This window comes from Myodes glareolus, chromosome 6 (genome assembly GCF_982192425.1).
Source record: "Myodes glareolus chromosome 6, mMyoGla1.1, whole genome shotgun sequence".
NCBI lineage: Eukaryota > Metazoa > Chordata > Mammalia > Rodentia > Cricetidae > Myodes > Myodes glareolus.
In genome coordinates, this window is record NC_142031.1 from 69,907,227 (window position 1) to 69,921,828 (window position 14,602).

The window sequence follows — 14,602 nt, forward strand, 5'->3', positions numbered from 1 at the left end:
CGCCAGAGAGTGGAAGGGTGGGATTCTGAGGACAACGGTGCAGATACGGCTCAGGAGACAAAAAGGGCGGCGCTTGGAATCAACGTTCTTCCTTTGCACAGTGAATGCTCAGTTTGATTTCCCTTTCGGAGCACTAGAATTTTAGTAAAAATGTTGCCTTGAGAAATAGACGTTATGATACTCTTGTTTAGGCGATTGTGGAGGAAATGAGGGGTTTTTTTTCTTTTGGTATTATTCAACAGATAGAGGGACCGAAGAAGACAGCGTCAGGACCCGATCCAGATCAAAGTCTTGGAATTCTCTTTTGACAGCAGGGACAGATCCTTCCATGGCTGCTCCAGCATTAGGTCCTCTGCGCTCTCCGCCATGACAGCCCGCCCGGCTACTGGGCTCAGTGCCACCGCCGCCGCCGCCGCAGAGGATTGGAAACAGGCGTTGAGCGCTCCCTAGACACCCAGAGACCTGGGTCTTCAACCGGAATGCAGACCCAGCCATTGCAATTCCGGCCCTTGCAAGCCTCAGCCGCAAAGCCCCGCCACCGCGAACGAGGCTGTGACGCCCTCTGCTGGCCAGAGGCATAGTCATCCGCCCGAGGCCGCGGCTGGCTGCGCGTCCGGAGGCGGAGCATTGACCAAGCCCCTCCCCTCCCCGCAGAGGCCCCGCCCTCTCCGCGCGCTCGCCCGCCCGCCCGCTCATCCCCGCCCCCTCGTCGACACCACGTTCCTGCGGGGGCGCGCGCGCGCTCCTAATCCCCTGCCTTCCGGCTCTGCGGAGCGGCTCGGTTGAGCGCTCGCTCTGCGGCGGCTGGCGGGGTCGCCTTCGCTGGGGACCTCCGCTGCTGGCTCTGCGTTCCGGCCGGTCAGGCGGCGCGATGCCGGCGCCCCGCTTTCCCGCGTCTGGCTCGCCCGGTGACCGCTCACCCACTGCCGGGCTGCGGCTGTGACCCCCTGTCGCCGACTTTCACCCAGCGTCCGGCTCGGAGCTCGCTGGCCGGAGCGGGGAGAGGCCCTGGTAGTGTCAGGAGGTAGGCTCTCGGCTCCCGGGTGGTGCCTGGGAGCGTTATTTGTCTGTTACCTGTCTGGTTGGTAGGCAGTGATGTCCTCGACACAGTTACAGGGGTAGGTATGAGTAATACCGTGGACTGATACTGAAAAGAAAACGTGTTTGGTGTTTTCCTGTAGGTTTCAGAGGCTCGAGCAGCTACTTCTGTGGTCATGGAGATCGTCGTCCACCAGGATTCCTGTATGGTCTTCACCCAGCCTGCCACCACCCCCTAGCCTCAGCCTTGGGTCCTGATTTCCACCAATGAAGTTTTTTATTCTTTCTTGAATCATGTGACATCACTTCTTCTCCGCTGTTTCCCTTTCAGCTGCCAAATTCATTAGGTGTAAGTTTCCGTTGGTTTCAAGTACTGAGTTGTTTGCTTGTCCACTTGCAGTCCGACAGCTCACCTCCTGTCGCTGTGATTTTCGGAGGTACTCACTTGAGTCCTTGCCTTGAAGAGAGCATTCACACACTTGGCTGCCTGACAAAGACAACCGTCAGGCGGTGATTCTTCCTGCTCCGCTTTTCTGTAGGTCAAGTTTGCAAGGCTGAGTAAACTATTTTCTTTAGCATTGGCGTGAGAAAAGAAAAATTCTGCAAAAGTTGATTTTTGATGAGACTGTTTTAGATCCCTTCGTAGGGCAGTATAGTTTCAACTTTAGCTTCCAGTAAGGCTGCACTTTATGAAAAGAGCAAGGAGGAAAAAGAGAAAATAGGACCAATTGGAGCTTTTCCTTGTCATAGGAACTTGATTAAGTTCCAAAATGCAGGTGAAGAGACTCAGGCTTTCTTTTAAAACGTTTGCACCGTCTAAGCCCCAGGTAACAACTGAGGGCTCTTAAGCCTCCATATTCTAGTCCCTTTATTTTCAAATCTAGGTTGTTAATTGTCTAAAACATTAGACTAAAATGTTGGGGAAGCGTAAGCGTGTGGTGTTGACAATTAAAGACAAACTTGACATTATTAAGAAGCTTGAAGAAGGCAACTCTTTTAAAAAGCTTTCTGTCGTGTATGGAATTGGTGAATCCACAGTTCGCGACATTAAAAAAAACAAAGAAAGAATTATAAATTATGCCAACAGTTCAGATCCTACCAGTGGGGTGTCCAAACGTAAATCTATGAAGTCATCAACGTATGAGGAGCTTGATAGAGTTATGATAGAGTGGTTTAACCAACAGAAAACAGATGGGATTCCGGTGTCTGGGACTATCTGTGCAAAACAAGCCAAGTTCTTCTTTGATGCGCTGGGGATGGAAGGTGATTTTACTGCCTCATCAGGCTGGCTGACTCGGTTTAAGCAGCGCCACGGCATTCCAAAGGCTGCTGGGAAAGGAACAAAATTAAAAGGGGATGAAACTGCTGCCAGTGAATTTTGTGGTAACTTTCAGGAATTCATGGAAAGAGAAAGTCTCTTACCAGAACAAATTTATGGTGCTGATCAAACTGGACTCTTCTGGAAATGCCTACCCCCAAGGACATTGGCTTTTGACACTGACCAGAGTCCTTCGGAGTATAGGTCAAGCAGAGAGAGAATCATTGTCATGTGTTGTGCAAATGCCACGGGCTTACATAAGCTTAATCTCTGTGTTGTGGGGAAAGCCAAAAGACCCCGTGCCTTCAAGGGAACTGACCTTTCAAACCTTCCTGTCACTTACTTCAGTCAGAAAAGCGCGTGGATCGAGCAGTCTGTTTTCAGACAGTGGTTTGAGAAGTGCTTTGTGCCGCAGGTGCAGAGGCATCTGAAATCCAAAGGGCTTCGAGAAAAGGCAGTGCTGCTTTTAGATTGCCCCTCAGCGCCTCCAACTCAAGACCTGTTGAGCTCAGATGACGGCAGGATAATTGTGAAATATTTGCCACCAAATGTAGCAAGTCTCATTCAACCTATGAGCCAAGGAGTTTTAACCACAGTCAAAAGATATTATCGAGCAGGACTTATCCAGAAATACATGGATGAAGGAAATGACCCCAAAATGTTTTGGAAGAATTTGACAGTGTTGGATGCAATTTATGAGGCCTCAAGAGCTTGGAACATGATAAGATCAAGTACCATAACCAGAGCGTGGAAAAAGCTTCTCCCTGGCCATGAAGAAAATTCAAGCGTGAACATTGGTGAAGGAGCCATTTTAGCTGCTAATTTAGCAACAGTTTTACAGAATACAGAAGACTGTGAACATGTTGACATTGAAAATATTAAGCAGTGGTTTGACTCACGGAGCAGTGACTCAAACTATCAGGTCTTAGCTGGCGTTGTGGATGCTAAAAGCCAGGCTATGACTGCTGAGCAAAAGCCTTCCAGGAAGACTAGGAAAGCAGAACTAAATCCAGACAAGCATATTAGTCACAAAGCTGCACTTGAATGGACTGAAAATTTGCTGGGTTATCTAGAACAACAAGATGACATGCTACTCTCCGATAAGCTGGTATTGCGGAGGCTTCGGACCATTATAAGAAGAAAGCAGAGGATTCAAAATAAAAACCATCTATAGCATTCCTTTCTGTTGCTATGTGCTTTCGTCTTTGACTAGTTTGCAGTGGTCTTATCTAAGACTAGATAAATGTTACGAATCATTTTAGAAGTAGATGGCGCTTTGGATTACTTAAATTACAGCTCTTTAATGTTGTCCCCAAGTGAGCAATGACATGGAATTCATTATTTCTAAACTGTGTTACACTAATTCGATCACAAGGTATCCAAGGCTGGGATGTATGTCTGAATCTCAACATGTCTAGTGATGTGCTGTGCACACTGCAGGCACTCAATAAATCTTACTTAAATTTAATTTTTATGACTTTTTCTGAATGTCAGTTTGTAAAGTAAAATATATTGGGGAATGAGTTTAGCGTTTCCATTGGTGAGATATTTAAGAGAATTCAGCATTGTTTGTGCGTGAAGAATGGTACTGTGACGTCAGTGAGCTGGATAATAGTGTAAAGCCTTGCATAGAGCATTCCTTTCTGGCAAAATTTAGGCAACCAGCTCCTGAAGTTGGCCATTTCTGAGTGTAGTGAAGGAAAAGGCAGGTACATGTTCTGATGAAGGGCACGGAACTTCAGCTTTGTTCTACCTGACAAAAGCTCTTCGTTTGTGTGGAAGGACTGTCAGCCTTAATCTAAGAACATGAGCTTTGATTTCCCAAAGAATGTGTTTACAGGACGTAATAGGTAAGCTTCATTTAACCTGTTTTAAAGGGTGTCAGGAATTTTTAATAAGCTTGTTGGCATTTATGTAATGCTATAAAACTTAAAAAGTCTACCATTGTTTTCATGGAGTGTATTTTTTGTGAAATGCCAAGAACGTCAGCCTTTATGCAGATTGTGGACCATGTGGGAAGTCCTGGAGAACCCCACGTTGATGTGTGACATCACCGTGGCCAAGTTGGCACATATCTTTAAAACAGGATAATTACCTGTTTCTCGGAGCTTGTGAGGATTAAATGAGTTAATATATGACTTAATACTGGGGTCCCAGGAAAGAGTGATTCTTGAGTGTTAGTTGCGGTTCTGTACTGCAGAACGTGTGTTTCGGCAGTACTGACCAGATCCAGTGTGGAACTCAGAATGATGTTTCTGCATTAGGAAACTCCTTCCACAGGAAGAAAGATGAGCGAAGTATGTGTAGTTTCAGCTGAATGTGATAATTACTGCGATAAAAATTCAAAGGTTAATCCTACTTACTCAAAGTCTTTTGGTTAAGTGTTCAGGGATCTCTACCAGACAGGTAAGTTGCAGTAGGGAACGGAAGAGAAATTGTTCCAGGCTGTTGATAGCACATTGCAAATCGATGCTAGATTTGCTCTAGAAGAAAATCTGCATATTGGCATGTCCATTGAAGCAATACATAAGCTAGCGGGAAGCAGCACACAGTTCATGTTATCTGGCTACAGTAACAGAATTGGTGTAAAGGATCAAGGAAATGTCACAGGAGACTGCTTCTGACAGGTCCAGCTGTTCACAATAAGACTCCTTGTGGTCTGAGAGGAACTTTGAGCTCCCATATAACAATTTTTTCCCCTGAGGCTGTGATTGATAATATTCTGCCCTTTGATCAGAGGTTTTAGATTCTTAAATACCTTCTCCAGAAGACTTCGAAGTCTTCTCTGACATTTTTTCTTTTTTAATTTTTTTTAAAGTAAATCTTTTTAAATTTATTTTTATTTTATGTGCATTGGTATTTTGTCATAGGTGTCCAGTGTCATGGAACTGGAGTTACAGACAGTTGTGAATTGCCATGTGGGTGCTGGGAGTTGAACCAGGTCCTCTGGAAGAGCAGCCGTTGCTCATAATTACTGGGCCATCTCTCTCTCCAACCCCCTCCCTCCCTCCCTCCCTCCCTCCCTCCCTCCCTCCCTCCCTTTTTGTTTTTTCAAGACAGGGTCTCACTGTGTAGTAACTCTGGCTGTCCTAGAGCTCTCTTTGTAGACCAGGCTGACCTCAAATTCACAGCGATCCACCTGCCTCTGCCTCCTGAGCGCTGGGATTAAAGGTGTGCGCCTCCTGGCTCAACAGCAGTTCTTATCTCAGTGTTAACACATCTTCCTCAAACTGTACAGTTTTGCCTACCTGATAATCTTGAGGAAATGGAATTCTGCACAGAGGAGTATTGAGGCTGGAGCCACACATCAGGTACTAGAAAGGAGTAAGGTTTATTCTAGAGAGCTGTAGCTGCTAGTTACCTTACCTGTTGTAAGGCTGCCCATTTCCCAGGTGTACTTATTCCATCCCATGTAGTGAAATCTGCTAATTCAGGTTTCTGGTGCAAGTTTTTTCTTAAACTCATTTTAAAGTAATGGTAAATCATTATTTTAAAAACAAACATTGCCACTTGATAAATGATGTAAAATCATCTTGCATACCTAGCTGTCCACACTCCAAGCAAGAATAGGTTTGTTGGAGGCCAGCAGATTTGAAGCACCAATGCTGACTGCTCTGATCTTTCTCTGTGTAACCTTAGCAGCTTTCTGTGCTTTCATGAATCTGGGTTTTCTTGGGCATAAAAGGGGGAAAGTTAAATAGGCATTATCTAGATGTCGATATATAGCCACTAAGTAATCCAGTGGCTGTTGAGAAATCTGTTTCCAGGATCTTCCTCGAAAGTGAGTCACAGCCTGTGGTAACTGTTTAGACTTCCAGGAATCTGAGGACCTATGTTGAGATTCCAGGCATAGGCCCACCCTGGGAATACTGGCTGGGGTGTATGCATAGACGGGAGGATGTTGCAGTCCACAGACCCTTTGGTCTAATGTTAATTAACGGAGCCTTCAAGTCATTAGAAACAGGCAGAGCCTGTCCTTGCCACAATCTGGGAAAACTGGGCTAAAGTCTATGTTCTTTTCCACGTGGTAGAAGACAGGTGTTAGCTCATGTACTGTAAGCAGAAAAACAGTCTGCTTATGAAAATTCAAGTCGGGGAGTGAAAGGGCAGGTTTGGACCATGACATCTGCAACATCAGCAGCAACAGCACCGATTGCTGTGGAATCGATGAGTTTGTAGACGACTGGACTGGACTAGTTCTTGTTTGCTCTCTTCCCAGTATTGCCCTCATCCCAAGAGTGACTACTGCAGGTTCCTTTCACTCCTAAATATTCCACATTACAAGAAAAACTCAATGGTTTCCCTAAAGACTAGTGGAGGAAGGTAATTTGACCAAGACCAGAATCACTAGGGTCCAGGAGGGGAGTCGAAGTTGGGCATTATGGCCTACTATGCGAGTGCATGTTAAGTAGTGTCCCACTAAGGGCTGAACCTATCTTCACTATCTCAGGGTCCAGCGTGACACCTGTGTGCCCAGTATGACACCTGACTCCTTTTTTACGCTGAGGAGCAAGGCCTGTACTCTGGATATTGTGCAAGGTAGCATTTACTTTGTGATCGGTAACACCAATCCTGTGAAATGCATTAACCATTTTGAAAGGAAACTCAAGTATAGGTGACAGAGATCCAATCTCCCATCTAATACGCCCGTTTTCGGCCCTTGGAAAAAATTGTATTCCTCCATATCTCAAAGACATCCATACTTCAGGAATCCATGGGCACACTGCCAAAGCCATTCAAACCATCTTTCGGTGCTGAGCCTAGTCATGTTACATACACCTGAAATCCTAGAACTCAGAAAGCAGAGGCAGGAGAATCTCCCTTTTAAGGCCACCTTGGGCTTCGTAGCAAGACCTTGTCCCCAAAGGCAAAGGCTAGATAGCTAGATAGTAGCTGAGTGCCAGATTGCTTATCAAGCATATACAAAACCCTGGCTGTGATATTCCTACCACAAAACAAAATCAGAAACAAAGAAAAGAACTAAGAAGAAACACTTAGTATCTAGTGACATGCCTAGCGTATGCAATTAAAGGAAAAGCTGTCTCCACAATTAAACCCAGGGAGTCCAATGTCATTGTTAATCCATCAGGTGCGGAAAGTTCTTGCCACTTCCAGGTCCTTGCCTCCCGGGGACACCATTCCATTTCCCTCTGATAAGAAGAAGTGGGGTCTGGGTTACAGGGTATTTCCAGCCACCTTTCCCAGTAGGAATCTACTCCAGGTGTGCTGGGAATGCTAGAGTCTCTCCATATGTGGCTTTCAAGAATATACCAGAATGGTTTAATTTTGAAAGCTAGAAATGAAAGATGTTTTAGGTACATAATAAAATGAATAGGACATAATGTTTTTCATTTTAATATCCACTGTACAGGTTGATATGAACTATTTGGTAAAACTACTGCAGTTTTGAGTGTGATTTCCCTAGAACTCTAAACAAACACATCTGAGAATTCTTATTTTCACACCAACTCTGTAATGAAATTATGTGACAGTATCACACAACAAATTAAATTTCTGGGAGCTATGATAACTTGGAATATTGGTACAGGTATTTAATAATCTAATTCAATTTGGGAATGTTCCTTTTTTAAGTTACAAGAGGAAAATTGAATGTGGAATTCAATCCTGTTAACCCGTGAAGTTCACCTCCACCTAAAATGCTTGGTTCTCAAGGGAATCATAACTTCTAACAAAATGTGATATCTATGTTTTTTCTAAGACCATGAAAATCATAGCTACCCTGTCATACTCTTCAAAAGTTTTAGATCTCCTGAGACATTGTTTCACACACAAAACACAATTAACTTTTCGGCTCCCCTCCCACCAAACAGACAGCTGCTGGTTTGAGGTTATACGCATAGTATGTCAGCAACCTCAGTTTTTTTCTGCCACTGGTGAATGCACTTAAAGCTTCACGCATGCTAGGCAAGAATTCTACACCTCCAGTCCCAGAATTATTTTGCATTTTTTGACTTTAACAGTGAACATGACAATTGACTTCTGTAGAATTTTCATAATTGATGTGACATAAACAAATATATTTAAGGTTATGTATTAATCATAATATGGGCTATTTTTAATTGTTGACTTAGGATAAATGCATTTGTATTTTATTTTTGGACGACTGACATGTGATAAGTGTGTGGGGGAGTTTTCACCCACTCAGTATGTTAATAAGAGGTTTTCCGAATATTACATACAATACTTGAGTTACTTTCTATAAAACATAGAGTATAGTTTTTTTTCTGGACAGTTATTCACCTCTATAAATTAGAATGAGTAGCTAAATTGGCATCCTACATTTTAAAAATGCTTCCATCATAGAGAAAGCAATATTGTCTCTCCTTACACTCCAGACATGTTTCTATCTGTGTAATGGGGATATTTCTTACAACTATAACAATACTTTATTTTCATAATGATACATGATAATTTTAAGTTCTCTGAAATATGACTTAAAAACTGCATAAAGTTAGGCATTGTGGGGAAATCCTTTTAATCTTAGGACCTGGGAGACAGAGACTGATAGATCTCTTTGTGATTGAGGCCAGTCTGGTTTATATAGTTCTGGGCCAGCGAGATCTATGTGGTTAGATTCTGTCTCCTAAAATCATTAATTAATTAATTAAAACTGCAAATCTTGTCTTTCAAAACAAAAGATAGAAACAGATATTTTCAACTAGTAAATTTATATTCACAAAATATATTTTATATTTGGAGGCAAAAGTTAAAACTTTTAAAAAAGAATCACTTTCCTTTGTCATATTTCATAATACTATAATTGATTGCACACATCCAGATGTTTTACTAATTTAGGAACAAAAAGGGCGGGGTAATCCCTGCTAAATTGTTGAGATATTGGTTGTTAAAAGCATATCATTTTGTTTCCTTTAAATGTAAAAATGAAGAGGTAATGACATATAGCCATTTAGTGATTTTCCTTGTATCTGGATTAAACTTGGTAATAAGTTTCTAGATTGTTCCAGAAGAGCTTGTTTCCCTTACTTATATGTTCCAAACTATCCATGTTCCACACCATAATGGCATTTTCTTGTGTTTCCCCACACTTTAGGTTTCCTGTTTTAACCCACTAACCCCTTTCAGAAGAGAAGGCTCATGTAGGTCTCCAGCTGTTTCTAGGCAGCCCATCTTCCCCTCCTCGACAACCTTGGTTGAAATGGCCATGACAGTTTGGAGGACTACTGGTTAAATATTTCAGAGATTGCCCCCATTTATTCTAAAGCATTGAAGAGAGGTCTGTGTGCTCTCCTGGCCACTGTAACACAGAGAAACCAAAGGCACTGTAATTAATAAGTGTTCTGTAAAAGAAAAGCACGTGACTGAGATTCTAATGATGGCCTGAAAAGCTCTCCTCACATGTAGGTTTTTAGCTTGCCCTTAAAGAATTTAGCAGTATTTGTGGTGAGGAGACTTGAGTGTATAGTTTGAATATGGAGAAATCAAGTCATATTGTAATAACAAATATGACTGAAATGTGATATAATTAAAGTGTAATTAGTAGTAGCATTTTTAAGTTTGATAGGTGCTAGAGGGATTTTTTTTCCCTCTTGATACCCAATGGTATTGTGTCTTTTCCAATGTCACCATCATTTCTCCAACTTTGTTATCAGCTAGCTATCCCATAATTCGAACCCAGAGTTAGCATCTGACTACCCAGGTTTCTGAGCTCAGTCCTACCGGGTTGTCCTAACTTCAAGCACCAGCTGTAAGTATCAGGTCCTCAGATTAGAATTCCCTTCCTCCCCCAAGTTTCAGTAATTTGCTACAATAACTCAGAATTCATGAACATGAATATTAACTTTCAATTTATTGTAAAGGACACACACACAGCCAAATGCACATAGGACAAGGCCTGGAAGGTTACTAACCAGAAACTTTGTCTCTGGAAAATTAACTCACATCTCCTCCAAGAGCACAAATGGGTTGAACTCAGGCTCCTGAGCCTCTTTGTTTATGGATTTAGGAGTCTTTCTGTTGTGTAGGCATGACAAACTAAATCACTAGCCATTGACCACTGGCTCAATCTCAAGTCCCTCTCCCTTCCTGGAGTTTTGGAGCAGGACTGAAGCTCTAAGCTTTTGATCTAGGCAATGTCCTTTTCAGGGCCATCCACTAGCTTGAAGCCAAATAGGAGCCACTAAGACTGTTCCTCTTTAAAATGAAAGATTCCCTTATCACCTTTTATTTTTCAGGGACTTCCAAGACATTTACTTCTCTGCCAAAACCAGGAGCAAGAAGATTAAGACTACACTTTATATTTCTTCTTATTCCACAGGGTCAGACTATAGATAACATGCTAAACAGGGGCTTGGGGAATTTTTTATATGCATTTAAAATAAAAAATAATGCAAATTTGAATGATTACAAAATGTATACAGTATTTTATGTTGAGAAACATGAAAAAAGCAAAGGTATGGGCAAGGAAGCCGGGTAAGGTGAGGAGATTATCTGGGTAAGGTAAGGAGATTATCTGTTGGAAGAAGAGGGCTGAGAGATAAGCTTAAATTTATCGGGGACCCAGGAGGAGGCAGGGACGCATGCGCCGTGGATCAGGGTATTGACTATGTTGGTGATCGTCATGTCAACCACCCATGGTTGCCAACTCATCCCTGGGTCACTCAGCACAACACTTCCTGCTGCCTAGAGTTACACGTCTGATCGTGATCGGCTGTCTCTTGAGGTCACCTGTTCTTTGAAGTTTGGGTGAAATTGTCCTGTGTTTTCCAGTTTGCATTCGTAGCGGGTCCTGGGAAAGAGCCATGGTCCTCCCACGTATGCTGCCAGTTTTGAATGTGCTTGTGTTCTTCCCTTTTTCTTTACAGCATGCATGGCTTCTTTCTCCAGCCTCAGTGGCCTGAAATAATTCCCATTCCTTGACTTCTCTGAGGGGCAGAAATGTAATCTTCATTTGTTCGTCTATTTGTTTAGTTCCACAGATGATTTCAACTGTCCAAAATTGGTTATTTCTACTCCTGCTAACAGGAAAACAAATATTTTAAAAATTGATCTGAACCAGCCACTGGCTACTTTAGATTTATTGTCTTTCAAGTAAATATTCAGTTCCAAATTCAGAATGTCAGTTTGAAGCAAACATCATATACTATTGGCCATTAAGAGTTTTTCCAGCCACCCTACCTCAGGATAAGGGTTCTATGACATTTGGTCCCAGGGACCAGGCCTCTGGTTCTTGTCCCATCTCTGATGGTTCCTTTGATTTATGGTAGCTCTTTCAATTGACAACTTAGGCATGGCTTAATCAGTTGTGGTTGTGTGGGTGAGGCTGATGGATTTCTGTAGTCTCAGTGAGAAAGATTTATAAGACAGGTAGTTGTGGAATTATAACAATGCAGCCCCACCATTAATTATCCTATGTTTTGCTTCTGATGAGATCGCTTGGTTGTTTCCCTTTCATCAGAAGAAAGGGAGTACTCTGCTCCCCTAGACACTAGGATTCCTGGATCTTCAAAACCACCACTATCCATCAAATCATATGTGCTAGGCAAGTACTCTACCTCTGAGTTACAGACTCAACCCAGACAGTAACTTTTAATGCTTGAGAAAGCAAGGTTTGTATTTCATCCTTCACTCCAGTAGCTCAGAAGAGCCCAAACTTTATTTGTTTGTTTGTTCTTCTATTCGTTCATTTGTTCTTTCCTTCCTTTCTTCCTTCCTTCCTTCCTTCCTTCCTGCCTGCCTGCCTGCCTGCCTGCCTTTCTTCCTTTCTTTTATTTCTTTCTCTATTTCTCTTTCTTTCTCTTTTTCTTCTTCCTCTTCCTCTTCCAGCTCCTCCTTTTCTTCCTTTTTGTTGATAAGGACAGTAATCAAATTAATTTTAGAGCTAATCATTAGGAAACCAACTAACAAACTTTTCTTGGGCTAGTCATATGCTCAGTGGGTAAAGGCCCATGCCACCAAGCCTGATGACTTTAGGACTTTAGTTCAACCTCTAGGATTAATTGGTAGGAGAGAACCTACTTCTGCAAGTTATGTGCGCGCGCACACACACACACACACACACACACACACACACACACACACACATGTTCTGTGGGATGATAGTCTTGTACACTGTAAAGATTTGTTATTTATATTGGTTTAGTAGAACACTGATAAGCCAGTACCCATGCTGGAAGTATAGGCATGATGACAGACTAGGAGAATTCTGGAAAAAGGAAAGTTAGAGACACAGTCACAAGGCCAGCTACAGAGGAACTCACATGAGAATGCCTTACAGAGAAAAGGTTCCAAGCCATGTGGCTAAACATAGACAAGAATAATGGGTTAATTTAAGTTGTAAGAGCTAATTAGTAGTAAGCCTGAGCAATAAGCCAAACAATTTATAATTAAATTAAGTCTCTATGTGTTTATTTGGAACTAAATGGCTGTGGGACCAGGTGGGACAGAAACTTCCTTCTATACACATGTAAAATTAAATGCTTTCTTGTCTTATGAATGCTATAGCTCCAGGCTTAGTGTTGCTGAATCTTCAGGTACAGGATGTTATTGATACTTACCTGGTTTTCTTTTCAATGTTAAGAGTCAAATTTAGGACATTGTACATTATAGACAAGCATATTACCACCATACACCTCAGGCCCCATATTTATGTCTAGATAATATGGGTGAAAATCTATCAGAAAAAGTCTTCTGTATTGTTTTTCTTCATGTTAAAATACCTTTACAAATAGAAAGCAAGACAACAGCTTCTTTTTAAAGATAACTAAAGTTGAAAACTTTCAAAGATGATGAAAATACTTCTTTAATTCTAGTGCATCTGATGCTGGGTTTAAAAGGGCAGTAGTCACTTGGGAAAGTTCTTCATAACAGGAAGTAGACATGAAAGGAGTCAGATCCTCTCCAAGATCTAACCCCAACTTTTAGGTGGACAAGTCAGAAAATAAGACTGTGTCCCAGATATCGTGTAGGTACCCAGGTCTTTTTCCCTTTCTAGTGGCAATTCGCAGGCCTTTTGACCTCTGGCTCCCTGGAGATTCTGCACTAGCACTGGCCTGAGGGTATAGCTTAGAAAGAACTTGGCTCTCTTTTGTTATGGTGATTCCACCTGTAAACAAGGTTCCAGCTGAGGGCCCTATATACCTGCCATGCCTGCCTCCCCCAGCTGTTCCTGGCCTGAGGCACCGGGCACCTGTCATCTTCTTCCACTGCTCCTGATGGGAGGGGGCCGTGCCCTTTTGCCCTCTTGCCCACTACTATATATACCTGACTTGAGTTTAATAAAGTTGCCATTTGCTCTTTGGTGAATGAGCAGGTCTCTTTGTGTCTGTGTGTTTAAACCCTTAGGACAATTGTCCATTCTCGTGGACTCAAGTCAGGAAAGCGTGCGCCTGTTTCGAGGTCTGGGTATTCACAGAAAAGTGCGGAGGCTAACAATATTGTATCTTGAATTTGGAGGCAGCCTGCCCTGTCCAAACCTATAAGTCAGGACCAACTCTTCTGAGTGTTGCTGGTACATCTGGACAGGCTCACAAGAATCCCCATTAAAGGACTTATAATCAGAGAATATCTTGATATTCTTTATTATTTCATTATTTAATAAGTGAGGTTTGATTAGCAATGTAGAACACATGCTAAAGGTTTGTTATTTTCATGGTCTCTCATTCGGTATCTTCTTGGACAACTTCTCAGCTTTCTACTCCCCCATTTTGATATCTCACGTTCTACTTAACTGCTCTTTCCTTACTTCTGCCATATGATCACTGCTTATATATACTCCTGCCAGGGTCACACATTGAGGTTAGGCTGACAAACTGTCAAGGTGTATATATTAGATGAAACCTGAAACAAGATGATCTGCCTGAGCTGGCAGCACTGAGTGGCTTGGATTAGCCTCTCACCCACCCTCAGTGCAGATACTGAGCACATGGCAAGTGTGGTAGTTTGAATGTGATTGCCTCTATAATCTTTTAGGGAGTGGTGCTATTGGGAGGTATAACTTTGTTGGATTGGGTATTGCATTGTCGGGGGATGTGGGTCACTGTAGGGGCGAGCTTTGGGGTCTTTTATGCTCAGGATGCCACCCAGTATCTCTGTTGACTTTCTGTTGTCTGTAATATATAGGACATTCAGCTACTACTCCAGTGCTACATCTGTCTGCATGCTGCCATGCTCTGCATCATGATGATAATGGGCTGAACCTCTGAAAGTGTAAGAGAGCCGCACCAATTAAGTGTTTTCTTTATGAGAGTTACTGTGGCCATGGTGTTT

At 42.6% G+C, this 14,602-nt stretch overlaps 1 protein-coding gene across 2 annotated transcripts; it reads left to right on the forward strand.

The window, feature by feature from the left end:
- Positions 1–756: 756 nt before the first annotated feature.
- On the forward strand, positions 757–3,824 carry Tigd2 (tigger transposable element derived 2). 2 transcript variants are annotated; one of them, XM_048439632.3, is made up of 2 exons: positions 757–1,024; positions 1,182–3,824. In XM_048439632.3, the coding sequence occupies exon 2, from the start codon at positions 1,953–1,955 to the stop codon at positions 3,528–3,530; it is 1,578 nt and encodes a 525-aa protein (XP_048295589.3). In that variant the 5' UTR covers positions 757–1,024; positions 1,182–1,952; the 3' UTR covers positions 3,531–3,824. The 2 variants fall into 2 exon arrangements, with proteins under 2 accessions (XP_048295589.3, XP_048295590.3); XM_048439633.3 differs by having other exon boundaries at positions 1,189–3,824.
- Positions 3,825–14,602: the final 10,778 nt, after the last annotated feature.

Coding starts and splice junctions, on each gene's coding strand:
- Tigd2 (XM_048439632.3), top strand. CDS start 1,953: ATGTTGGGGAAGCGTAAGCGTGTGGTGTTGACAATTAAAGACAAACTT.